The 26,634-nt window shown below is 39.9% G+C and overlaps 1 protein-coding gene across 2 annotated transcripts in view; it reads right to left on the reverse strand.

The window, feature by feature from the left end:
• Window positions 1–2,223: 2,223 nt before the first annotated feature.
• The window catches only part of SEC24C (SEC24 family member C), a 28,830-nt gene continuing 4,419 nt past the window's right edge, over window positions 2,224–26,634 (reverse strand). For both annotated transcript variants that reach the window (XM_009081250.1, XM_009081251.1), the window contains 21 exons: window positions 25,233–25,374; window positions 24,172–24,350; window positions 22,563–23,012; window positions 21,293–21,417; window positions 18,134–18,245; window positions 17,182–17,309; window positions 14,458–14,596; window positions 12,471–12,586; window positions 11,159–11,283; window positions 10,706–10,897; window positions 9,603–9,696; window positions 7,803–7,919; window positions 7,158–7,328; window positions 6,677–6,773; window positions 6,290–6,435; window positions 5,781–5,919; window positions 4,873–4,991; window positions 4,334–4,513; window positions 3,506–3,697; window positions 3,020–3,109; window positions 2,224–2,564 (listed from right to left, as the gene is read on the reverse strand). In XM_009081250.1, coding sequence (XP_009079498.1) covers window positions 2,424–2,564; window positions 3,020–3,109; window positions 3,506–3,697; window positions 4,334–4,513; window positions 4,873–4,991; window positions 5,781–5,919; window positions 6,290–6,435; window positions 6,677–6,773; window positions 7,158–7,328; window positions 7,803–7,919; window positions 9,603–9,696; window positions 10,706–10,897; window positions 11,159–11,283; window positions 12,471–12,586; window positions 14,458–14,596; window positions 17,182–17,309; window positions 18,134–18,245; window positions 21,293–21,417; window positions 22,563–23,012; window positions 24,172–24,350; window positions 25,233–25,374 — 3,194 coding nt within the window. In that variant the 3' untranslated portion in view covers window positions 2,224–2,423. The remainder of the gene's footprint in view (window positions 2,565–3,019; window positions 3,110–3,505; window positions 3,698–4,333; window positions 4,514–4,872; window positions 4,992–5,780; window positions 5,920–6,289; window positions 6,436–6,676; window positions 6,774–7,157; window positions 7,329–7,802; window positions 7,920–9,602; window positions 9,697–10,705; window positions 10,898–11,158; window positions 11,284–12,470; window positions 12,587–14,457; window positions 14,597–17,181; window positions 17,310–18,133; window positions 18,246–21,292; window positions 21,418–22,562; window positions 23,013–24,171; window positions 24,351–25,232; window positions 25,375–26,634) is intronic.

A 26,634-nucleotide genomic window follows, 5' to 3' on the forward strand; every position in this document is an offset into this window, starting at 1 on the left:
GTTGCAATCAGGACACCCCAACCAACCCACCCAGCTTCCCTGCTATCTTAACTCTGGAAAGTTAAGACTACAGAAGTCATTAAGTTGACATTGTCACAAGGTAAGGGCAATGCTTTCCCAAGGAGACCAAAAAAACCCCAATCAATGACTCAACCTGTGTTAGCAAAATGGGAAACCTCTTTGCATGGAAATGGAAGTTCAGAAGGAGCAGAAAACCAAAACCCAGTCATCTAAGCAAAGTAATACTGAGACCAAACAGCACCTTCTGGCTGTTGATCCTTGTTGAATTTCTTATCATTCAGTGTGAACAACAAAAAAACCCAAACCTGAACTTGGCCAGCAGAAGATTGGATTGTAAAGCATCAATGAGCTAGACTTCAGCCCTTCCCATTTCCCCCCTCCCGCAAAATACAGGGTTTGGAAAAATAAGCAGTGTTTATTTACTAACAATGACATAAAATACATCTTAATATATTTTTATTTCTTTACAAATTAAAAGATGCATTGGAAAAACAAGTGAAGAAAATGAAAGGTTCATTCATTATTTCATTTCCACCCCCACACCCCCCAGTATTAATACTAGAAATTAGTATCTGTGGAAGTCTGTGGTTGCTGCGCCTTATATTCCTGGGAAGTTCTTTTTTCCTCTCTGGTTAAAAATCCTCTAGATTTTTTGGTTGGAGGCAGTACGTGGAGTAGAAAGTCAGCCACATTCATACATAAATGCTGAAGGTTTTGTCAACTACATCTTGAAAGAGTTTCTCCATTACAATTTTCATATTCCCCTTTCTGTGTAGTGATGGGAGGGAAGACAAACTAGCAGCATTAGAAGGAAAATGGATTTATATACATGCTACAGGATATGAAACTAAAACCACAGCCAGATTATTTTTCAGATCTTAACAAGGACTTCCCTATGAAGTATCAAGCCCAGATAATATGTTCTCTAATCCACCCACATTCTTCCTTCCACTTTTAGTGCTATTGGTAGCTTTAACTCCTGGGTACTGGAAGAACACTTGCCAAGTGTCCAAGCTAAAATATACAAGCCCCCTTTCAAAAGTGAGTAAACGAAGCCCTTAGAATTCTGAATTTGATTTACACTAGCTCCCTCGTCACAGGAGTCTTCTCATCCACCCTTGCAAAATGGAGCAGCAGAGCAGCCAAAGTGGATGGATTGATCTGTCTGAGGTATTTTAGTTTAACAAACAGGCTTATAAAAAGGTTCTGTGCAAGCTGATCAGTAGGTAGAATGGGGGAGGGTATAGACATCCAGTAATGAAACTCTTTGCTATGGTCTGGATGCTTCCCATAACCGAAATCAGGTACTTGCAATACCTATTACAGTACAGTCTAAATCTTAAGCTTTTGTATCCTCTTCCTTGTATTCCAGGGTACAAAGCAATATCAAATTCTCATCAGTATAAATCAAATTCCTGCTTGTTTGCTATGATTCACAATAACATGGTTGAAAATGGCCAGTTCCTTATCATCCAGTTCCTACACAGCCTCCCATCACCTGGATAAAAGTATTTTCTGCTTAAGGTTAAGAGGCATTTTTTTGCTCCCACCACCATCTGATAAGACAGGTAAGCTCTGCAGAAGAGGCCATGGAACATGGATTGAGTAGGACGATACAGAGCGGTGCAATGAGAAGGAAAGGAGTCACCACACATGCCAACAGCAAGTACCATTTCTACCCCTACACTGTTCAGAAGCTGTTGATTTTTGCCCACTGAACTATTAATTACTCCATTACAGAACTGCACAGCAACTCATAGTACAGGCAAGATTGTGGAGAGAAATTTGCCCTGCTGCCTCCTGGCTTACCACTCATTTCCTTTTTCACGGCTTTCTGGCTCAGACAGCCACACGATACGTCTGTGCTCTGACACATCGTGTTTCCCTCTCTAGAGGAGACAAAATGTTTGGCTGCTCCAGCTCCCATCACCTGACCTGCCTCTTGTCCTCCCCACCTGTGCATCCTCCTCACACCTGGAGCACGCACACACCCCCACACAAACGCACAGCAGCTCCCAGAAGTTTTGAAGAGTTATCGCTTTGTCACCCAATGTTGAATCATGTACAGTGAACTGAAAAAACCTACATTCATTACGACAGGATTAGCGAGCATGGGGTGGGGGGGTGAACTCCTGCCAAGCACAGGAAACAATTTAGATGCAAATAAAAGACCTGGTATCAAAGGCCTTTTTTTCTTTTTTGTTAGCCCTCACCAGGAAAATATTTCATCTCTCATATGGGATTGGGAAAGGTTGAAAGGATTTCTGCTTATGCAATGTGTATTAAAAATTATGGAATTGTACAGATTTCTATGTTGTCCTTTTTGAGGGCGCTGGGCCTTCTGATCAGGTCATTAGTGGAGACTGAAATGTCACTGCTGAGTTCCAGCACCACTCACTCCTCTAGCTCAGTAGCTGCCGAATCTCCTTGTGCATGTGACACAGGAAGTCCACATATGAAGCCCCCCCACTCAGGCTCTTGTCCTCCACTAGAAAGTGCCTGAACAGCATTTCCAGCTTATCTTCTTGCTTCACAATCATCAACTAAAAAAAAAAACCAAGAAAACCAGAACAAAATCAACAGTGAGTAGTTAGCAGAATTAATGTTCCTAGGGAAAAAAAAAAAAAGAGCAAAAAGCTAAATGGCTCAAAAATCCAAAGACAGATAACCAGAATTACAGGCTATATGGCTTATGTGCTTTGTGTTCTGTAACTAAGCTGGGTTAAGTCTCAATCCCTTCTAAATAGAAGGAAAATACCACATACATGGTTCATACAGTAGTACATTGTAATAGGTTTGAAAACATTCGCTTTACAACTATGGTAAGCGCAGAACACTAAAACCAGTAAAAATTTCTTTTCAGATCTTTGAAAATTTTGTTTGAATCACATGTCTGAGATCTAGAAGAATAAGTTCAGCACTGCAGCATCACCAGGCATTACCTGCTCTACTAAATGCAAAGGGGATTTAAAGCTGTGAATGGAGAACAAGATTTTACCTTCATGTAGCGTGATCTCTGCCCTTGGAGCATGTCAACAATAGAACGGACTTTCTTTGAAAAGGGATTTTCCAAGACAGGCAGGGTACTCTGGAATGAGAGATAGCCAACCCCCATTAGTCATGTGAAGCAGAGCAGTGTTAAAGAAAACTCAGCAGTTTTGTTGTATCATGTTAGGGTAATGATATATCTAACCCCATAACACAGTCTCTCTGACCTCAACTAGTCACAATATAACATTATATCAGAAAGGTCAACTATTTGTTCCATTTACATAGCAACTGTTCTCTTCACCATTAGTGGAGATGTGGCTTGTCAAATAAACCTAGGCAAAAACATGTCTGAGATGGCCAGACTAGGGACATTTCCACCAGCTTCACAGATCTGTACTTCTCTTGTTCCCAGTATGAAAAATACAACAGTATTTTCTCAATTGGCTTTCTCACTGTTTGAAGACATTAGGTCCCACACTGCCCTCCAGCTCACCAAGGCGCTGCTAATCTGACTGAAGGACGACACTCCAAAGAGGTTCTGGATCAGGCCTTGCTGCACGCTGACTCCCACCCACACAAAGATGTTCAGCCCATTCTCCAGCAGGTAAATGTCACCCTTGGACAGTCGCTCCTCTGAGTTCCGAATCGCCGCTGGCAAGGAGTCACTGTCAACATCCGCTTTGGTCTGTTTTAGAGTGAAATGAAACAAAAAATCAAAGTAAAACAAAAACAAGAACATCTTTAGATGCCCTGAAAATTTCTGCCACTAAGACCCCAATGGTTTTCTCATTTCTTGGACTCATAAGACTGCAATAGCTGTAACTGAGGTATCATTCCCCCTTAGCTAAGTTTTCTCACTGAACGTGGCACAGAAGCATATCAGAGACTCTTGGTTAGCAAAATAGACTATAAGGCTTCTGTGAAATTACTCTGAAGTTCCAATATAAAACCTCCTGGAGTACGAATTTAGTATCATTCCAGCAACTATAGTACTGAGAAGTCAGCATAGTATGAGGAGTTGCCCTGCAACAATGAAAATTACTACAAAAAGCTCTAAAAAGCTTTAAGACTTTTAAAAAAGACTATGAAAGGGTCAGAAGTATCTTCTTTGCCGCTAGTCATATGCTCACAGCTCAGGAAACAAGATGCAGCAATGCATATATTACAGAGTGAAATGAAGTGAAATATCCCAACAGATGGCAGATCCCAAACACTTCTGAAATCGCTTTCCCTTGCTAAAATGTAAATATAAATGCCAGTCATCAAGACGAGTCAAGACAACAGTAAGTCTCAAGTGGTAAAAATATCCTGAATTACTCACCAGGGGCAAAAGCCTGGGATAAAAGAAAACATTTGTTTCAGCCACATCCATGGATGTCACTAACTGACGAATGTAGGCACGGTCATCCGTTGTGACCTCTGGGCCAGGCTGAAGGACGTCACTCTTCAACACACAATTCAAGTACACAGGAAGCAGCTTCATGCATTCAGGCAGGATCAGCTACAAGTTACAAGCAGACAGAAGTTGGTCAGCTGTCTTGCTGGGTAAGCTTATGCTTGGCAAAATAAGGCCTGCATGAAGGTGAGGAGTGAAAGCTGATAGTCCCACTACACCATGGACGCGCAAAAGAAACATAAAACTCTTCCCTGAAGCAGGCAGTGCTTCCTGGCCTCCAGACTGATGTCCATAAAGCCATTGTCAACTACAGTTGTACTTGCAGCCTGCTTTCCTGATTCTTCTCTTTGCAAATTTCTACTGAGCAAAGCAATTAACTTTTCTTGAGTAGGCTAAGTGGAAAGAAGCTGTCATCACCCTTTAATTCCCGAGCCTGGGATTCGAGTGAAAGCATTGGAGTTTACCTGGCCAGCAGAAGAGGGACTAGCACAGTTCTTTCGATAGCAGGCTAGGATCTGGGCACACTGGTTGATCAGTGCATCTCTGACAGTCTTTACTGGACTGCTCAGAACTCCACGATATGCTGCACAGAAAGAGGAAAGAGATGGACTGCTGTCAACTGATTACTCATGAACAGCAAAAACTCCAACACTACTTCCACCAAGTACATCGAAACAACTCTTGTTTATAAAAGTCTTTATTCACCCCCTTCAAACCTGTAGGAAAGAGATTATATGTTCCCATTGATGACCTGAAGAAGCTAATTTACTCAGTTTTATTACATATTCTTGAACTCTATCTCCCATGTACTTTCAAATACACTTGTCACACTTGAAAGCATGGGGTAGTATAAAATCCCCCCTTACAGCCTGGTCATCTTTCTTTAAAGGTCTGAAAATGGACCGAACAGACTGTTTCTTTCATTTTAATTGCAATAAACACACACACAACTCTAAATCTGTTGGATTTCTAGGCTCTTACTACAAAATAGAACGTGTAAATAGCATACAATGCATAAGAGCATGAGATTTAACCCAGATCCACAATTTCCTATTACCGGAGCAAAGTTCTGGAACAGACAAAGAATGAACTAAAACAGTCCAAAAATAAATAAAGGATGAATTCTGACAGCTGTCAATACAAACTGTTTTTTAGAACATTAAGACAAGAATTTGCATGAAAAATAATCCCACACCCTCCATCTGTACCTCTCATCCTAAGCAGCAACACTACCATAACAGCTTTATGCTTTTCCCCAACTGACTGAAGTATCAGGATTGCCACCTGACATTTGAAGCAAAGAGATTGAACAGGTGTCATTAGATGACAACATGCATTTTAAAGCAGTTCTTGTCACCCTATTTACCCTTACCATACTTAGCCAAGTAGTTGATGAGTGTGTCTGTCTCACAGTTTCGATAGAGGTCAGCAAGCTGTGTGCAGCAGTTTAAGGAGAGGTTGTGAATGCGGAGTCGTCGCTGTCCTGCACAACTCGTATATAACAGAGCACACTGTGGGAGACAAACGCCAGGATGCAGAAAAATGAGGCTCTGCTACAATAAGGCAGGCAGGGTTTGAACACACTTCATTAAAAACTAGGACTCAGATACATAGTAAGATAATTACATAAAACACTTGCACAATAAGCTAAAATACGATAAGATGAAAGCTAACAAGCAGCAATTTTAGCAATTGTATTAAGGGACTTGGTCTTAGAAAACAGACTGAAGTTTGAAGCAGTCGAGGTCACCCTGAGAACAAGTATGCTGACAAGACAAGGGTATATTATGGTGCAGAAAGAAAGAATAAACAGTTCCTTAAAGAAGTGTCTAATGATTCAGTTCAATTGTCACCTTTCTCCTAGAAAGTCTCCCCCCTCACCTGAAGGAGTGCACCACTGTCTTCACTCAATTTGTCATCGTGTTTGAATTCCACTGTGATTGTTTTATCACAGTCCAAACCTGCCATCTCTACATCAGTTGTGTTGCTCATATAGAAAGCGCCAAAAAAGTCAGTTGCTCGAATACCTAAAAAGAGAAAAAACCCAACATGAACCACAACTTTCAACCGAGTAACAAGACAGACAGCCTTTGGAACCCTGAAAATCCTGACACTAAGTCATCCTGACAGATTTCAGCATGGATCTTTGCACAGTCTCGACAGATGTCAAATCTTTAGCAGAACTTTTTGCATTGCCTAGTCTCAATATGTTTTAAAGACATGCTTGAAGTGGTCAACTTATTAAGCCTCATTCATGCTAACACTCACCTGTGCTTGTACGCACTCTCATTACAGCATCAAATCCCACTTCTTTCTGGACATCTCTTCTCAAGTCATTCAGGAACCTGTCTTGGTCTGTCTCCAGCTAGAAGACAAGTAGTAGTTGAAATTTCACACTCCCATAAATCCATGCTACTTCATAAACGACAAAGTAATTTAAAACTAGATACTGCCTCCCACTGTCTTACTTTCAAAGTCAGCCACCACACCAGGCTCAATGCCCTGCTAACAAAACATTGTGCTAAGAAGTAACAGCACAGCTCCCCCTGTTGTGGTTTTTGTTATTAACTGAGATATTTTGTGTAAAGACACAAAGCTCACAAAGCCATTTTTGTGAACATCTTGAAATTTAAGTAGCCATTTATTTCTGAAGAATTATTTCTTCACTGTGGGTCACGCTACAAAAGAAGAACTGTTATCTAAACTCTTACTTAGATCAAATCCCAGCCTGAGGCAGTGTCACTCCTACCTGGAAATAAGCATATTTGTAAATGGAGCCTCCTGTCTGGTAAGTTACTACCCCAAGTGTCGCCACATCCAAGTACTGGTTTGGAAACAGGAAGAGATCCACACAGCAGCCCTGGGCCACACAGTCCTTGGCCAAGTTGTTGTAAAAGCTTGTCTGTGGTTGAAACAAAGTCTAACAAAGGAAATCAGAGGTGAGATCATTTTTGGCAAGAAAAAGGAAAGACCCAGTTTACAATCCCAGTCAAAACACACTTATACTTCAAGACACTCCTCAGGGAAATTAGGATCATATGAATTCTCCCTGACTCTGGCTTTGAAGAACTGCTGATTATTCTAGAAATTACTACACATCCTGCTTTAATTGTAAGTTCACCACGTTTATTTTAACCCAGATTTGGTATTTTACCCTGTATAATAATCTATAATAATCTAGAGCTAACTCTTCTTGTTCTCAGACCAGAGCTGTCCTTACGATGTCAGGTCTCCACAGCCCTGCTTGGGTACAGAGGCTAGCAGTAGAATGTTAAAAGATACTAGGCTGGGACAGTTACAATACGTGCTATTTTTGTAACGTTTTTTATGTTGCTTCAGTTACTTTATTCCATGAGGAGTGACATTATGTACGGATCATGCAAGTTATTATTACCTTCTCCTTATCTGTGTTGACCAGTTTCTTATCATCTCTGTTCTTTAACTTCCCTGGGGCCTCTGCGATGGGCAGAGAGGTGTGGAAAATGAAGAGCTTGCCAGCACACTCTGCTGCCTGCAGGAAAGTGAGTGCAATAACAGAGGTTAGAAACATTTATAAAAACAGGAAAGGAAAACTGTGATTCAAGAACAAACATTCAAGCATCCTCTTCATGCTTTTATGTCAGGGTGACTCTCTACCAGACACACAGGCTCATGGTCACTTAGTTACACAGGCAGCAAAGATTACTGCTCAGTTACAGAAAAGCAAGTTTCAGTTCTCCTGGATTTGTGCTAATTCCATGGCAGGGAGAAAAGGTCTTGCTCCAAAGAGACAGAGAAGGGAGCAGGACCCAGCTACAACAGGTTTTGTGTAAACATGCTGCACTGCTTTCTTCCCTGATTTGCAGCTATTGAGTTTCTGTAAAAATGTCACAGAAATGGCAAAGAATTTTGTAATCTGAACTTCAACAGATCATTAGTTTTAAATCTCCACCCTATGTCAACATTAGCCAATGTTTAATAGGTTGTTTTCTCTGACACATGCAGCATGTAAACAAAAACTAGTAATTTTAATTATTTCTTGATTAAACAATTGTCATGAAAACTGAGTTTAACAAAGACTCCTAAGGATCACCTCCTGTACTCAGCAGTGGTGAGGCCCCACCTTCACCTTTTGCGCCCCTGACTAGAACACTGAAGTGCTTGAGTGTGTCCAGAGAAGAGCTACAAAGCTGGTGAAGGATCTGGAGCACAAGCCTTGCTTGAGGAGCAGCTGAGGGAACTAGGGTTGTAGAGCCTGGAGAAAAAGAGGCTCAGGGGGGGACCTTACAGTTCTCTACAACAAACTGAAAGGAGTCTGTATCCAGGTGGGGGTCAGTCTCTTCTCTCAGGTAACAAGTGGTAAGACAAGTTGCATCAGGGGAGGCTGAGATAAGCTACCAGGAAAAACTTCATTGAAAGAGTTGTCAAACATTGGAACAGGCTGCCCAGGGAGGTACCATCCTTGGAGGTATTAAAAGAAAAGACTGGAGGTATTAAAAGACATATAGATGTGGCACTTAGGGACATGTTTAGTGGTGGACTTGGCAGTGCTGGGTTAACAGTTTGACTCTATCTTAAAGGTCTTTTCCAACTTGCTTACATACATGACAGACAAAGAGAGCTATATCAACAGTTTTGGGTGGAATCACACAGGCAATCAATTTGATCAGTAGATACAAGCTGGAGTTAGACCAGGCATGCATTTATCTGGATGAACTATGAGAGTGGAAGAACTGTAGGAAAGGTTTACTTGGTTAGCACATTGTTGCAGGCAACTTCAACCAACAGCATTCTCTCCTTTTATTTAAGATTCTACCAGAGTTTCAGGCACAGAATTAGAAAGACACCAAGTTATACAACTCCTTCAAGAGACTTAACAGGTCTTCAGCACTGGGTTTTAATGCTAGAGGTTCTGGTTTTCCCTGTAGGTTCTGTAAACTGTTCAAAGCAAAACTCAGCCAGAGAGAATGAGCCATATTCTTGTATTTCGAAAAACTTTTTAAAAAGAATTGGGTAGAGAACATATAGATAGCTACACAAAAGTGGAGGTATGTGCACTTGGAGAATGAGCCAAGTATTCTCTACATGTAGTGCATTTACCACAAGGAGCTTAAGAAAAGCTTTAGAATTGTCTTACGTGTCTGTGTGTTAGCAGAATATGAACTTCAGAGTGCTCAGGCTCAAAACAGTTTGCCATGAAAATGCATTTACTAACCTTCAGTGCCTCCAGTCCAGCCTGAATCACAGGTGCAAAAACAGTTTCTGTTTCTCTTGTGTCTGCAAACATTTCTGGAATCTGATCCAGCAAACTAGCAATGAACAAGAAAAAGAGAAATTCAAGATTCCATTTAACTGTAAGAGCTACACAGTTGTAGCTGATAATCTATAAGAATGAGGTGGTTTAAAGAGAAGTCCCTAACATGTCTGTAAAGTTGCATAGCCTTTACAGTATTTGGCATCTCATCATTTATCTGTGAAAAAAATGCTTCGTCATTCTTCATTGGCTTCTCTTATCCTTCTCCTCGACGCTTGCTGTATAATCTCAACTGGTGTCTACTCCTATAGCTCTTCTGTATTCCTTCTCTTTTTAATGTATTCAATATATATATAGGTAAGCAAACTCCTAGGAATTACTAGTGGCACTTGGCCTCTGTTTGCCAGTCATCCTGTGTTCTCTTCACAGATAAACAGGTTTAATCCACAGTTTTGCATTTAGGTTTGTTAAAGCATTACAAAACAAGCTAGAAATTTTCCCTAAAACATGCAGTGCCAGTTCTAATTCCCCAAATGTTCGCCATTGTTTAATACACCATTGTTTAATTACAGTTCAATTATCATGTTAATTAGTTTGTCAAAACTTCACTAATTTCTCTTTCCTTCTAGACTTTCTCTTCTGTCCCACTCAACTTTCTCCACAGAACCAACATTGGACACCACTGTTGTCTCAGGTTGCGGTCATTTAAGCAGTTGCCTTAAAGACAGTGATTCAATAATCTTACAACTTTCACTCTACAACATTCTAGTTGTGCTTTGTTGCAGCTTTGTTTTAGGTGAGGTTTGTTTGTTTGTTTGGGCTTTTTTTCCTTTTTCTCCCCAGAAATGCCATTCTGCACTAAATCCCCTTAAAGATCCTTTCTGCCAAGGTGGACTACGAGCCAAACACACCCTTAGCCCATGAATTTTCCCATTCTACTCTGCATATACTCCTACAAGTACAGGAAGTTAAAATACATGGAGTAACTTCTAGGTGAATAATACAACAATTAAATCTACCAAACAAGAAGTTTACTACATACATTGTAAATCAATTTATATTACCTGGTAATAACTGTCCTGGACTCATTCACATTCACCAGAAAACCATCAAGGAGTGGCACAAACATATCTGCCACATCTGAGACAACCATCATTTGTGGCTGTGCCAGTGAGCTCTTCACGTTGTAGAAGTGTAACACTTTGTTGTAGGTGACAAAGCCTACTCGAATGGCTGATTCTTCCATGTTGCCTTCCCTGTAAGAGACACACTTGCTTTCACATCTAAGTAGATAGGGAAACCACTACACATAACTCAACGCAATAAGGGAAAACTGAAACGAATTAAAAGTCATTTTCACCTAGAAGGGTATCAAGAAAGATGTTCTGCTTGACCCTTTGCTGAAGAAAAGCTTGACAGGATTATCAAATAATTTTTTAATTTCTAGCTTTTTTCAAAGTGAAAAAGTGACAGTTTTCCCCATTTTCACTGGTGACAGTAGTTCACAATATACCTACCTTGGCAGGTAATCTAGGAGGGACTTTAATTCTTCACATATTAGCCTCACTAAGCCACTCTTCACAGCATTGTAAGACACATCAATCATGAAAATGAAAGCAGGTGGACTGGGAAACTTGTTATTCTGTGGAAGAGAGGGAAGAAATCCCATTATTGCCATGTAATGCAGCCCACATAACAGCCCTAACACGGACAAATGATGCTGATCAGAATCCTAATCGCTTTCCTTCTGTGCTCATGAGCAGCAGTTGTTTCTTTTGATCATTCTCCCATCCTTGTTCGACTGACAGACACGTAATCATACTGTGTTTGAAACAGACTGGTATAGAATGGCCTACACTGATTTTGGCATTGGGCACTGAAGAACAGGCTAGTTATAACTAAAGCATCCATTTACATGACTAGGATAGAACCAGGAAAGCAGACAAGGAAGTTTCCTGCCAGTTCTCAAGAGTTTGGAATCTGACCAGACTTGTTATAGGTGACTTCACCAATATAAAGCAAGAAAATTTTCCTCCCTGAGAACTGCAACCTTTTCCTTTTCTTAGATATCAGGTTTGCTTTGGGGAAGAAAAACTTATTTCGGTCAATAGGTTTCTGAAGTCTATAGGCCATACTGGAAGAAGCACAGAAAACAAAAGCAAAACAGAACATCAGAAAAAGGTGGGAAATCATATCTTGCTTGAATTACAATTTATTCTTATGCTGTTAGAAGGTAATTGTTTTCTTCTCTTAACTTGAAGCAAAGCTGAGGCATCAGAAGGTAACCAGCAGAAAGCTGCAACACTTAGATATCTGTTTTCCCAGTATTTATTTCAGTAGAGATACAAGTTGCTTTAAAAAACATCTTGCACCTATTTTTCATATTCCATAGAATTTAATTATCATTTCAATCTTTAAATTAAAGTGATTTTATACTATTCTTGTGCTTTTAACCACAGGTAAGGTCTGTCTTGGGCAACAGGCAGCACATCGCAGTTACTATTGTACCCACCTTGAATCTCTCCTACAATCCTCTTTCCCCCAAGGACTACTGCACAAGAGACCCTTCTGCAGAATTCCTAAGGTAACAGCAGCTATAGCTGCTTATATAGCTCCAGAAAAATGGCAGAGACAGCTATAATAAAATCATATGTCATGTGTGATCAGGACTTCTACTTTGGGAAGTAAACAGACAAGCACGTTATTTTACACAATAAAGTGGGTTGGATTAATGCTAATTATCTCTGCTAGCCCCACATAGTGCATGCTATTCTTACTTTTAGGAAAATAGACTATTTATTTAAAAGCAGAATAAATACAATACTGTACCTTGCAATAGTCAACTGTTGCTAGAAACTCATATGACCCCAATGATAACTCAGGTCGGTCATAGAAGTCTACTCGCTTTCCAGTGTGATCCAAGTGCTGGAAGTAGTGAGGTGGCACTGGGAAAGGAAAAACATTATGTTCAGTGACATGCCCATGACAGACACTGACTAGAGAGCCAACATGACAACAGCTGTTTCAAGCAGAACTCCAGGGAAGTTAGCTAGCACTCTGGGCTAGCATGCAGGTAGTACTGAAAATATTGGTGCAATTTAAAAACATTAAAGCCAAGAAATACAAACTTACTCCAGTTTGTCTTATGCACCAGAGAGCACACTGTATAGTCACCATTGTACTTTTCCCTCAATTTACTTTCCATTCTCATTTTGAGTTTTGTATCAGTAATGTCACTATGACACACTTTTAAGACCATTCTGAAGGATTAATCCAGAAGAAAAATAAAATAAATCTCGTATAAGTAGTAACAAATGACTTAGAATGGAGTTTGAAGCAAACCACAGGCTACAACATTACTGGCTCAAATCATGCTTACAAAAATACTGAGCTCCTTATTTTGCTATATGAGTGAGTTCTTTGCTTCCCTTTCCATGCTGCACAAGAGTGAAGCCTCCAGGCACTCTCACGTGCAGACACTGCCACAATCCTTTTATCAGAACAGATAGGGACTTCTTACAGTGGATTAAGGAGGAGGAAAGGAGTGTAACTCCGTGCCCAGCACCTAATACTTTTGTGCTGGCACCAGGCATCAGAAAATAAAATGCAAGTTTTTTGCCTCCAAAAGTCAGCTGCAGAAACAAAGCATTTCCCTTGTGCCCCAAGAACTCCCATGACAGAGTCGCTCCTGCAGAATTGCTAGGGTGACAAAACATATTCCAGCTATAGCTTTTTATATAGCTCCAGGGGAGAATAAAATGAAGCTACCTGTAATGATGTTATTGTCCACATTTAAATTATTCTAAACAGTCAGTTTCAAAAGTTCAAAAGAAAAAGTGAGATCATTAAGACTATATATAAGCACCTATCACTCTTCTCTCCAAGTACACATCCAGTATGAGCTAATTGCCTGACTGGTTTCGCAGAGAAAACAAAAATTGTTCTAAAGTTTTAGGTCCAACTACACTGTATTTTCACAGCATTGCTTTCATCAGCAGTCTCTCAGCATCCCTCCCTTTTCTGCCTTTGCTTGGTTGTTACAGGTACAGCCATTCACACAGCTGCTGAGTGAGCAGGGACAGGGAGTGTATTGAGGCTGAAAACCACCAGAGAAAACTGTTTTTTAAAGTTGGTCATTTCTAATCCCCATTTTGGTTAGTACAAACAGTTGTACAGCATAACTGAGGTGGTAAGAACAAACAGGACATTCAAAGCCATCAGTACTATCAACATCATAAGGTTTGTTGTACCTTACATTCCACTGTGCCTTCAAAACAAATCTACATGTCATGCTATGAGCAGCACATTGCGACTTCTGCTTAAAAAGAAGCATGTTTATATTCATTTAGATGATGTTATATTAACTGGCACTGAACACTCCCATTCAGTTGTAGCAGATTTAGCTGCAATCTCATTTCTAAGCAGTGTTCAAACAGGCTTTGTGAGAGAAAAAAATCCTAACTCTCACTACTGACTACATTACATCTCAGTTTGTCAAAGAAAAACATACACTCGAAATGCACTTAGAAAATACAATAAAGAGTTTTTGAAACCACCATGCATTATGCTACAAACACCTTGTATTAAAAATTTGGTACAACAACACCAAAATGCTTAAGTACCTACCTAATTTGAACACAATTTCAGAACTGAGCACTGAACATGACTTACAACTATGTTTTTACAGGACTAGACACACATTAAAGCACAGTATTCATTATAAATGATCATAACATGGTAAAGATTTATTTGCCTGCACCTTGTTCAAAGACCATTCCAACAGAGCCTAGAGACTGATTTCCAGAAGAAACCTTACCCTCAGTGACACAGCTGCAGAAACAACATTGGAATCTCCTTCCACCCTCAATGAATTGCATAAAAGGGCACATGTAAGCTTTGCACCTATTACATCGGACAGGACCAGATTCTCCATGGTCTACCAAATAAGGAAGGGTCTGTGGAAGCAGGAGAAAAGAAACATGAAAAGAAAGGTCACATGATTATATGACAGAAATGATCACACATTATGCAGAGATTAAAACTATCTCCCTGTACACTGCATAGGATTTAGCATTTTGGCAGCTGTGTGAGAGTGTGCACGGGGTGAGGGAGCCTGAATAAGGACTTCATAAATGGTTTTCAATTCAACCTCTAGCACGGCAGTTCTTCATGGGTTAGAGTAATTAATGACTATCCCACTTACAGACAAATGAGTACTGCTACAGGGTGTTTATACACTACCTTATATAGCAGCCTGCCTGGGGGACATGACCACACCACACAGCACAAATGTATCCCAAGTGAACACAAAAGACTGAAAGAATGACTGTGATAATCTCGTGGGAGTGAGCATATAATTTAAAAAAGTCACTATTTCCTGTATTTTTTCCCTTGCAAAAAGAAAACTTGGACAAAAGCAAAGCCAGTCCTTGCATTCCATATATTCAACAACACATAGCATCTACCTTACAAAAAATTCACCTGATAAGACTTATTTTTGAACTCCACCATGAAATACATTATAACCACAAGTTCTCGTCTTGATCCCACTGTACAGCAAGTCTTCAAAACTGTCACGCAGTGATAGCAGTTCTGAACTATTACTGACAACAATCTTTTTGCATCCAAACCAGAATAAGATGCTTGGTAACTTCTGCAGCTTCTCAACACCAGAATGAGCAGGAAGCACTTTAAAATGATTGAGACAGAATTCATGCAAGTTACAAGCTGCATTCATAGTTCAAAGCACCTTTCATACCTAAGAATCTAAATCAAAAGCAAGTTTAACTGGTTTAAGTTTTCTGACAGTAAAAGTATCCTGTCTTAATTCCTTCAGTCACCCTAAACCTCTGATCATGTTTAAGAGCCATGTTCATTGAGCAGGAGTCGAGCAAATGCTCCTAGTCACTTTCTTCCTCATGCCACAGATGTGTCACGTCTCTCATTCAACCCCACCAATCATTTACTGACAGTACAATAGCCTTGCAGCCAGCATTTCTCATTTCCTATAGCCCAGGCTGACCTCCTCAGAGGAAACAAATTTCCAAGTTTTCTGACTGCATGCAGTGTTGGTATTATACTTAATCTCAGCATCTACCTCCATAACATAGATGCAAACAAACTACAAGGGTGCTGTAAACATGCAGTGCTACAACATAACTTGTCACTAACCACTTACTCCCAGAAAGCACAGAGATTCCTCTTTCTGAAGCCTCAAGCTTTGTTTGCTCAACAGTGCATTAACATAGGGCAAAGGTCCTGTGTCTGGTAACCAGGTGCAGAATTTTTATACATCCTGGATTTATCTGAATGCTGCAGTTTCATGAGATATTATTTTCATGAGACATTTATCCTCTTATCACTGATATGTTAAGCTTCAGCTCTATTTACAGTCTTATTGCTCTGAACAGCTGAACCTTCATCTGTCGGATGGGCCCTCCACAGGGAGTTTGACTTTGTCATAAAGAAGCTAACTGGTCTCCCGGGCAATTTTCCTATCCCAGAATGTTTTTTTCTGGATAACACAAATGTTTGTTCAAAGCATAAACACACCAGGAGACCTAACAACTAGTTGTTGGTAAAGCTTCTCTAAAAACCTGCAGCTCCACAAGCCTCCAGGTTTCTCAAACAAGATCACATTCTCCTATTGTGTTCCTTTTAAACTTCAGCCACAACTCAGTTCTATCACAAACCAGCTTTTAAAATTCAAACCACAGTTTAGGAAGACCAATGAAATGCGACAAGAAAAAAACACCCTTAAAAGCCCAGAGGAAATTCCTTTCCTCAGCAGATGTTGAAGTTAGGTTTAACAGGGCACAGAATAGTGCAAACATATGTATTCAAATTTAACAAGCCTATTTGTCTCTATGTCACTGCTCCACACAGACTAACACCACACAGCAGCCAGATATCTAGACTACTTAAAGAAAATGCCTAACTTGTTAATAGCCTCGAAGCTTTCATGTTCTCAGCAACCAAACATGAGTAGGTAAAAGGCTAACCAACACATTACACCTTGCAGGAAGTAAGTGCTGCAGAGAGAAAGGGCAGAAATGCAAGTGCAGCTCAGCAGTGCCCAGTACTCAGTGCTGTGCTGTCATCCCACACAGTGCTGTGCACGGATGTGCATGTTATGTTAGACAGCTTAACCAGTGTTCCTCCACTCCCATCCAACTCCAAAATGAGACATTCTAGAAACAGACTTAACACCTGTGATTAAGAGCCACTTAAATATTTCAGACTAAGAAAGAAATTGAGATCAGCTGGAAGCTTTGTGACCATCCTAGAATTTTGGTCATTTAGTCAGTGTTTGACAGCTACTGCGAATAGGCTCAAATTATCACGGCAAGCAAAATACTAAATGTTTTAAACAACATTCTTCTGCTTTACAGATGTCCATCACACACCCGTTGGAGAATCAACATTTACCTACTCTTCACTACTTAAATATGCCTTCTCAACCTGTCTGTTATGTGCTGCCATAGAACAGCCTCCCCCGCCGAGCGCGCACAGCACACGTAACCGCACACAGGGATCTCACCTCCTCCGGCGGCAGAGCAGCCAGCGGCTTTATGACAGCAGCTAGGGGAACCTGGGACTGTTTGGCCATATCAGAGGTGCAGGGAATATTGTAGGATGTGCATCTTATGTAGCGGGGGCTTGCATTACCTGGGGAAGAGATGAAAAATCCCCACAAATTTCAGTACAGGTTTATATTCAGTACAGAACAAAGATACCTTCTGTTGTGTTGTTAAGCCACAGAGAATAAGAGTTTATCTAAACAATCGATTTCAATCTATATAAAACTTGAATTCCAAATAAAATACCTATTAACTACATATAATTAAAGCCCTTAACTCAAAACAAACAAACTTGACTCCACATCAACCTAAACCTCTAAAAATGCATTCCTGTTCACTTCTTCAGCAGACTAAAACATAACTGTAGGCAGAAAATTCAACATTTCTGCTGTTTGATTTTGTAATTTTGGTCAAAGCATAAAACATTCAACTGCAAAATCAGATTCTGAAGTCTTTTCTTGAACTTTAAAACTCAAAACAAGTGTGGGAAATGAAAAGATGAAATATTCTCTCTTGATGGAGCACATGGACGGATCGACATCCCATTTAATTTAAAAAAATACAGTTCCCAGTCCAATTCTAATGACATTGCTAATAAATTTCAGTTCGTAAGTATTTTGCATCTAGCTCTACCCAAGAGGCTTCATTTGCTGCTTTCTGATATATCTGCTAATGTTGGTCCTAGGAATCTGCCTCAGAAAACTTTTCTACTTGCAAATTGGTTACTAGCTACCAAACAATCAGGAGAATTTAACAATTCAATACAGGACCTGAAAAAAAGCTTCTACTGGTAAAACACACATCCCTGGCAATTGAAATCATCCCTCAAACTTTTCTTTTAAAGACACAGTTCTGTCACTGACTCTTTGGGTTTTGTGCCTTAGATTGCTCAGGAAAACAAGAATAGTTTACCTTGATCCTTGACCAAGAAATTTGTAGTAACAAGAGGTGGGACCTGCCCTCTCACTCCAGTGACAAATGGTTCTGACCCACGGTTACTTCTGTCATCTTCAATCACTTGAATCTATGATGGAAAACACCATGTTAATATTTGGAGACTTGTTTTCAAAGTACTGCAAAGTACAAAATTTATATCTGTAAGTGAAAAGGGGACCTGAGGCAAACACTACTATCTCTAAACATAAGAAGTCTAAAGCAAATAAGTGTTGTCAAGCAGTCACCTCTCAGTTTGATTTCAAATAGTACTTAATGACTAACAATAAATTACAAGCTGCAAATAGCATTTTTCTCCAAGTATTCTGAGTAGTAGCATATTTGTATTTTAAGGTCTGATCTGAACTCACAGAAGCCAAACTCAGATCAAGAAAGGAATTTTTGGTAGTACTCCCCTGTATGGTTCTAGCCAAATTAAAATTAGAAGCTTCTGTAAGCCTCACCTGAAGTTCTGTAGGTAACCTGGCTTTTCCTTTCTGTCATGTTCCCACCATTTTTATAGTATGCATTCATTTCTATCCACTGTAACTCTAACCTAAAGCCAGAAGCTTGCAAGCTCAGGTAGAAGACTGCATTACTTCATGGTGCTCAAGAGTTTGTGATTTGAATTCTGGGGATATGGAAAGTGAAGTTTCAATAGACTTCCAATGAATCAAACTTAAACTTCAAAGCCTGTAACAATCTTAAATTTCATAATCTTTCAAATTCCTCATTATTGCAAATATGATTAAGATAATGGAAATGTATTAAACAGTTTCACTTTACTAAATTAACCCACTGACCTTTGCATAAGAACAGAGAATTGTAATTATAAACAGTTTAAATTACATTTCCATACTGGTGACTGAAAGAATTTAAGCCAGCAATCATTCTTCTGATCTTATTTTGCCACCAAACACACATTACTTTGTCTAGAGTAAATTCTGAAATGCAGAAGTCTGCATGGTAGAACCTGTCACTACGGATTCCAAGCTGCCAGCAGAAAGCCTCCCATAGCTTCAGACAGTGTCTACACTAGCATAAATCTAGTCCCATTTCAGAAGTTTACAGACTGACTGACACTGGTGATCTCACAGCTGGTACCTGTTACCGGATGGTCTTTGGCTAAATGAGGAAGAAGTGACACAAGGGCAACAAAAAGCCAAATGTTTTTTTTTCCTTCCAATCCAAAAGGTAGCTGCTTTTTTCTTTCTTTAGGTAAGATTCTCTAACATAAACATTAAATTTTCAAATCCAAAATTTAATGGTTATGTATGAGCACAGATAATGAGAGAATGTTTATAGCTCCCCATGCATCATACTAATCTACTAGAAGATTTATATTAGAAATTAACATCAAAACAAAGCAGTTCATCTGCAATTTTGGAACTTCAAAGCATTGGCTTGGTACTGGTATATCAACAAGAACAGTAATGAAATTCTGATCAAAACTGGTAGGAAACATGGCTGCAAAGGCTCATGCTGTGTGCACGTTAACATGAGACACACATTGTATGAACAGTTATACTACTGGCTTACAGTAAAGTGCCAGCTGGAATCTGATGAAGGCAATATCCCAAAGATCAGACACAGTGATGGGGAGACATTCTTCATGATCTGCTTCTGAGACAGTCTGCTTTCTATTGCCTCACCATTCATCACAGAAGATTTCAACAACCTCGTGTGGTGTAATGTTACTCATTTTGATAAGGCAAGCAGAAGACAGCAAGTAAAGGGTACAGGATTAATGATGGAGGGTTAGCAAGGTGAAGTTCAGGTTTCAGGCATGCACAGATGGTCACCAACACACAGACTACGATTGACATATATACAGCACTTACTGGACTAGGAATTGCATCTGGGTCTATTCTGTGCCTGGGTTTCTGCTGGGGTGGCATCTCATTAAGTTGCTTTAATTTTTTAATAAAAAAAGTAAGAGTGCCACAAAAAAAAAAAAAAAAAAAAAAAAAAAAAAAAAAAAAAAAAAAAAAAAAAAAAAAAAAAAAAAAAAAAAAACAGTGTTACTTCTCTCTACCCAAACCTGTAGCACTGCAATTAGATAGTCTTGGACATTGGTTTATGGAACAGGACATATCAGCCACTGCAGCATACACCGATCCCAAAACCAGTCCTGCCAGGATAAAGGCAGTGGCTCACCTGCTCATTGTGGTTAGAAACTGGGAATTTATGCTTTAAGAACATGCTAACATGAAGGCAACTGACACAAGCCATTTGAGACTTCATTTAGTGGAAGAGAAGAGAGGCAGACAAGCAATTAAAGACTTATACTCTATGAAAAAAATAGTCATAAGCTTTACATAAACCTGGAGTCTAAACAGATAATCTTTTTTGAATAGCAGGAACTTCTGAATAACATCAGATCTAACAGACTAAATTATTTTTATAGTTTTGAAGTAAACTGATTGCATGCATTGCCCTGGAAAGGTTTCATGGTACCAAATGACTGTGGCCTTCTGAGACAGAAACAGAACAGCATCAGTGACAGTGGAAGGAATTGCACAGTAGACTCGTGGCAATAATACTGACAGGCTTATTACTACTCAGCATTGCTAACCATTACATATAACTGCTCATCCTTTCTCAGAACCACCACTCAAAGATACTCCCAATTTGAGAAGCTGTCCATATTTGATCAAAGTAGCATCATGACTTAATGACTCCAAAAAAATGCAAACCAACTCAACAGATTATAGGAGAAGCACTATGATCACCTCCTATTAACCATACTTTAAACATGGATCATACAGTTCACAGATTGTCACCTCAAAACCTGAAATTAGTTCACCTTGGAAAGTCACTATGCAAGAATCCAGAAATGGAGAAACAAGCTTCATCAAAGTCCTCAAGGATTCTCAAAAGGTAACAGTACAGAAAAGAACCTGAGGAATTAGACCAGTGATTTGCATATGCAGTGCCTTTCTCTAGTCACCAAGAAAAACACTGCCTCTGGGCCTACTCATAACAGAAGACTGAAGGTGACAAAAGAGAGAAAAGCAAGCAGGAAAACAGACTGATGAGCTTTGGAATGAGAAAATTGTTTTCAGCTTTGGTCTTTGTCAGTTGTTTTACACAAAGACACTATGGAAGAGTTCACACTGGTAAGAACAATAAGCTTACAGGGCTAGGAATGGAATCCGGATCCAAGCGTTTTGGTGGTGGTCCAGGTGGACTTCCATAATTTGGTGTCCCTGGATAGGCTCCTCCGTAGTTTGGCTGGGGACCCCTCACCTGTCCAAAGGAACCTTAGCAAGAGAGGAACATCAAAATCAAACAGTGGCTAATACCAGGCGTTTCCTCATTAGATACTTTTCTTGCCATCATAAAAACCCCCTCAAGAACATGCAAATCATATGCTTTTCAGTTAATTAGGATTAAACATATTTATCACTGTGTTTCAGCTCAGACCTATACATCTCCATCCATGATCCAATAAACTGATGGATACAGGCCTCAAAACTAGACTTAAGGAGACACAGGTTTTCAGCCTGAGCTCTGTTAATTCTACCCCAGCCAAACCCAGCACGCTAACCTAACTATTGTTAGAGTAATATGATTACAATACACATTAAGATCATGCACTATGAACGTTTAATTGCAGAACTGTCTCATAAAAAGTGCACACAGAACAGCCAAATAAGCTAGTGGATGATCCTTAATTCCTCAAATTATAGGTGTGCAAGGAGCTCCCTTGGGCAGTTCTGGCTTGTCTGAAATTATAATAATAGGTTCATGTGTAATTATCTCTTTTGTTTTGTAACTATCTGAAGTTATTTCATATTATTTTAGACAATTCTAGTCAATTACAGAGTAACAGCATAATCTCATGTATCTGTAAATGTTATTGATTCAAAACCAGCCAAAACAAAGTTTAACTGGTCTTACTTCTAAGCACACTCAAAATGTGCAGCAAGGAGAAAAATATGGTTATGTGAATGGAGAAAATACAGCAACTCCTTTTCAAAGTTTAATAACTCTTGTGCTCATGCACTTGTATAGGCACAGTGGCCTCAAATTTAAAAAATAAAACATCAGGCTTTTCAGTATTTCAGATGTCTGTTTTGGACAGATGAGGTTGCAGACATCAAACTGAAGTCCATAATAAAATTTTAATCACAAATTCTGGCAGTATTATGGCACTAATTACTAAACGGGTTTTTGGCCAAGTACTTTAGCATGCCTTTAGTTACATTAATCTCATTAAAACCTGCATGATAAAATATCTTAGATGACACATGCTATTGTCTCTCTTAGACATGAGCACAGGGAGACGAGAGGGAAGCTTTGAAGTGTAGCTAGGAGCCCACAAGTAACAAACCTGAAATCTAGTTCTCAGTTTGCAGCATACAGAGAACACGTAACTTACAATTCCTAAACTAGGACTACTCACCATTCTGCTGCATTTGGTATCCTGGCTGAGGAGGATGAGTGGGAGGAGGTGGTCCATGGAGGCCACTCATGGGAGGCCCAGGGTGCAGCCCTGACATAGCTGATGGAGGTGGTGGTGAGGACACATGATTAGGCTGGGATGTTGGTGGTCCAGCAACTGTCTGGCCAGGCAGTGGTGGGCCTGGCATGGTAGGTGGCCTTGGGGCACCTGTGGTAGGAGGATAAGAGGAAGGTCCAACCCCTGTAGAAGGGGGAGGTGGGGCAAACCCAGGGACTTGAGTAGGTAGGCGCTGAGTTGATATTGTCTGACCAGGAAACGGAGGCTGTGCCAAAGGAAGACCCTGAGACACACTGGTGGGAGGGGGTCCTTGGCTCGCACTGTAAGGTGTGTAGAGACCAGATCCTGTTGCACTAAAGCTTCCTGAGACTGGGGGAACCGATGTTGGGGGACCTGATAAGAAAAGAGGATATAGTATCATTTCTCCTATCCTCAAAACAATTAAGATGCAAGCAAAGCCCTAGATCACCTAAACAGCTCTGTCACTTCCTCATCTTCAGATGGACTTACCAGTACTAGAAGAGACAAACCTTAACTGAACATCCTACATTGATCAGGAAGCTGAAACTCCTTCAAGAGGCCTGAAACTTGATAGTTCCTTCATTGTCCTCTCTTACAAAAGCCTGAACTGCTTATTTTACATAATCAGAAAGCATTTCAGGATTCAGGTCCAGAGAAGAGAGGGCTAAGCCAGGAGTATGCAAAACAAGAACCACCACAAGTCTGTCTATGGATTTCTGGAACTGAAGTAAGTTTCTAATCTTAAACTCCACAACAAGTTGGAGCCTGTATATCAAGAATGCGTTTGAGCTTTGTGGCTTTAATAGCATCACCTGTATTTACCACTGTACTATTTCAGTGGATAATTTTTGACAAACACATTGCGAAAAGGCTGAAGAAATCTGTACCCCTCTATCTACTCCTAATTTTCTTTTAAAATCTATCTTGCAGTATATGATGCTTGTTAAAAAGTACTTGAGCAAAAGAGCTAAAAAAAGTTTAGTTAGAGCAGCTTACACATACTAAAAGACAAAACTCTAGCCTTCAATTTAAAAAAAAAGCCCTGTAATCTACTGCAATGAGACTGCAGCTCTAAAGCAATAGAACAAAATATCTGAACTCAGTTTATACTGTTTAAGTAAGTTTCCTCCTGACTTCCAGCAAAACCCTTCACAGAATCATTCAGGTAATTTCAGCCCTTTGTGATTTATGGAGCCCTTCATACATTCATTTTTTTTGAGTGGGATGCTGCACAACAGTGGCAAGGCTGCCTTCAACAGCTTACGCAGGGATAGATCCACCTCACTGAGAACCAACATAGTTAATTTCCTTTGTTATTCATGCTTTCTGCACTATCCCCCTAGTCTCAGTTCTGTTTTCCCCAATTATAACATTATTAGTTAAGAAAACTACTTGCTACTACAGCAGATGTCAACACCCAGAGAATTCTTGTGACCATATGGTAATGAATCATTGACAAGAAAAAATTTTTTATTAAATTACTAGCAAAAATGAAAATCAATAGCATATTCCTGTAGCCAGGAAACCTTACCATAGCCCAGTCCAGCTGGGGGAGGAGCAGAGGCTGCAGCACTGCCAATTGTCATCCCTGCCATGTGATTGCTGAGCTGCTGTACGCTGGCTGGGGGGGAACCATATTGCTGGAACGTAGATGTCTGGCTGACAGGAGTGGGAGCTGAGCCTGGCAGAAAGGGCTGAGAAGCAGGTGGCCTGACAGGGAAGATGAGAAACTTCACTGATTCCTCATTATACAAGCAGTTGCAAGTCTCTGTGCTGATAAAAATTGTTCAACCACATAAACACTAGCTGGGTCTCAATTACTTTCAGGAAACATTGTAGCTCAGTTTTGGAAAAATAATTACATATCCTGCATGGATCTGAATCCCCTCCATCAAAAAAAAATAAAATCTATCAGCTCTTAAAATACAAATTCTATGTTTTTGTTAATTCCACTTCCAAATCAGAGATGCTGCAACTGAGTCTACAGGGTGAGCAACAGTAAGGACTGCACAGCTATGTAAGAATGCTCTGCTGCTCAGATTTGGACTCTCCGGGACTGTTGCCACTTTCACAGACGTAATGGCACTATCATTCTGGAGAAGATCCCAAAGAGCTTTAGGTGAAAGCAATCAAAGCTCCATAATGGACAGAAGAGGACTCAGAATCAATATTAAGGAATTGCTCAGTAATGACAGCAACGTGCTCCAGAGATCACCTGGCACTGCCAAGGAGTCAAATACTAGAGCTGTGTGGATGCAATTGTTTTAAAACAAGACAGAATAGGGCATCAGATTTATTTCTTTTTTCGGGAAAAATGGCTACCACAAAGAAAGCTGTTGGAGAAGGGGCTTTGATCAGTCACTGATATTTGCTCATGCCCTTCCAGAAGTTTTTCACCTCCAGAGATTCTTATTATCAAATAAACACCTCTATGCCAAAATAGTGTTCCAAAACAAAAACAGAGCAATGAAGAAAGTCAATGTCCACCACAGAATAAAAGGTATTTGGTTCAGTTTAAATCCTAAAAGGTCTAGACCTAGCACAGGTCTACCAGGGCAGGGCTTTGTTATGATTTGCTCTTTTTGTACGTACCTCTGCATTGGGGCTGCTGAGGCTGGAATCCCATTCTGCACATCTCCATGTTCATACTGACTGTATGCCAGGTGGCCAGAAGGATGAGATGCTCCAGAGGCTGGAGGGGGAGCTCCAGATGTTGGAGGGGCTCTTAATGGACCTAAAGACATAAGGGAAAAAATAAAAATTGAAGTATCACAAATTACAGAAACAAGGGCTTGAACCAACCACCATGAAAGATCTAAGTGCAGAATTGCTGTATTAATACTCCACAAGTAACAAATAATTTATGCAACTGTATTAGAAGCAGCAAAACAGAAAGCACAAATATTTTCAGCCAGAGTCACCAGTTACCTAGAGAGAGAGAACTAGCAGAAAAGTGCTGTGGAAAGTCTTCAAAAGCCAAATTCATCTTTTATGAAAGAAACCCCACACTATCTTGTCAGTGAGGTACTGAATTCTTCCCCCTTCAAGTCCAATTATTTTTCTCCAGACCACAAAGTGTGTTCACATGGAACCTAATGTCCATTACAGGTCAGATTTCCCTACTTGAAAGGTAAGCAGGCTATGCAAGGAGGTTCATTTTTTGAAAATTACATCTGATTAACTGCATTTATACGTAACATAATGAGAGCCACCACAGACTTTTCTCTTCGGCCTGTCAGGGTTGGAGGCTAACACAAATACTTTCCCATCTTTCACACTGAGCTGGTTCAGCCACAGCCCAAACATATTTGCCTCAGAACACAGTCTTTCCACAGACTGCACAAAGTTGGATATGATACCTGCAGACCAGCTGCAGTTTCTACTTCCAAAAAAGCGAATATAAACTTCTATTTTAATAATGCTAGGCTAACAATGCTGATCATTAGAACAACTGTATAACCAGGCCTACTAACCACAGGGGAACCTTCTCCTTGCATGGGGTATCCTTATGAACAGATGACTTAAACTGCCCTGTGAGACCAGGGCCACACAGACACTGCTGTGTCACTGACAGTGACAAGTTCAAAATGGACTCTGAAACCTTCTTGTGAGGAACCATTACTAAACAGGAAATAAGGGGAGCCATTTCTCAATTCCACAGTATAATTCATACTTCAAAGCATAAAATTTCAACTCATACTTTTATCTTATCTGCTACATGCAGTTCTTAGCAAGCTTGGGGACATAAAGTCAAGGAAGGAATTAACTAGACCTTGTATGAATAACCAGTCATTTCTTGGGTTTTCTTTCTTTATTACTAAACTGCCTCCTGTTATTCATTTTGAGACTTAGAATTTAATTACTCCTAGAGACACTTATTATTTTTATATACCTTCATCTCATTAAATATTTTCTACAGTACTGTTACAGTACCTTTGTCTTACTGTTCCTCTGGCTAAGCATTTGCCTCTGTTTGCATGTTATTTCTGAATGT

The sequence above is a fragment of the Acanthisitta chloris genome, unplaced genomic scaffold (genome assembly GCF_000695815.1).
Source record: "Acanthisitta chloris isolate BGI_N310 unplaced genomic scaffold, ASM69581v1 scaffold18868, whole genome shotgun sequence".
Classification (NCBI taxonomy): Eukaryota; Metazoa; Chordata; class Aves; order Passeriformes; family Acanthisittidae; genus Acanthisitta; species Acanthisitta chloris.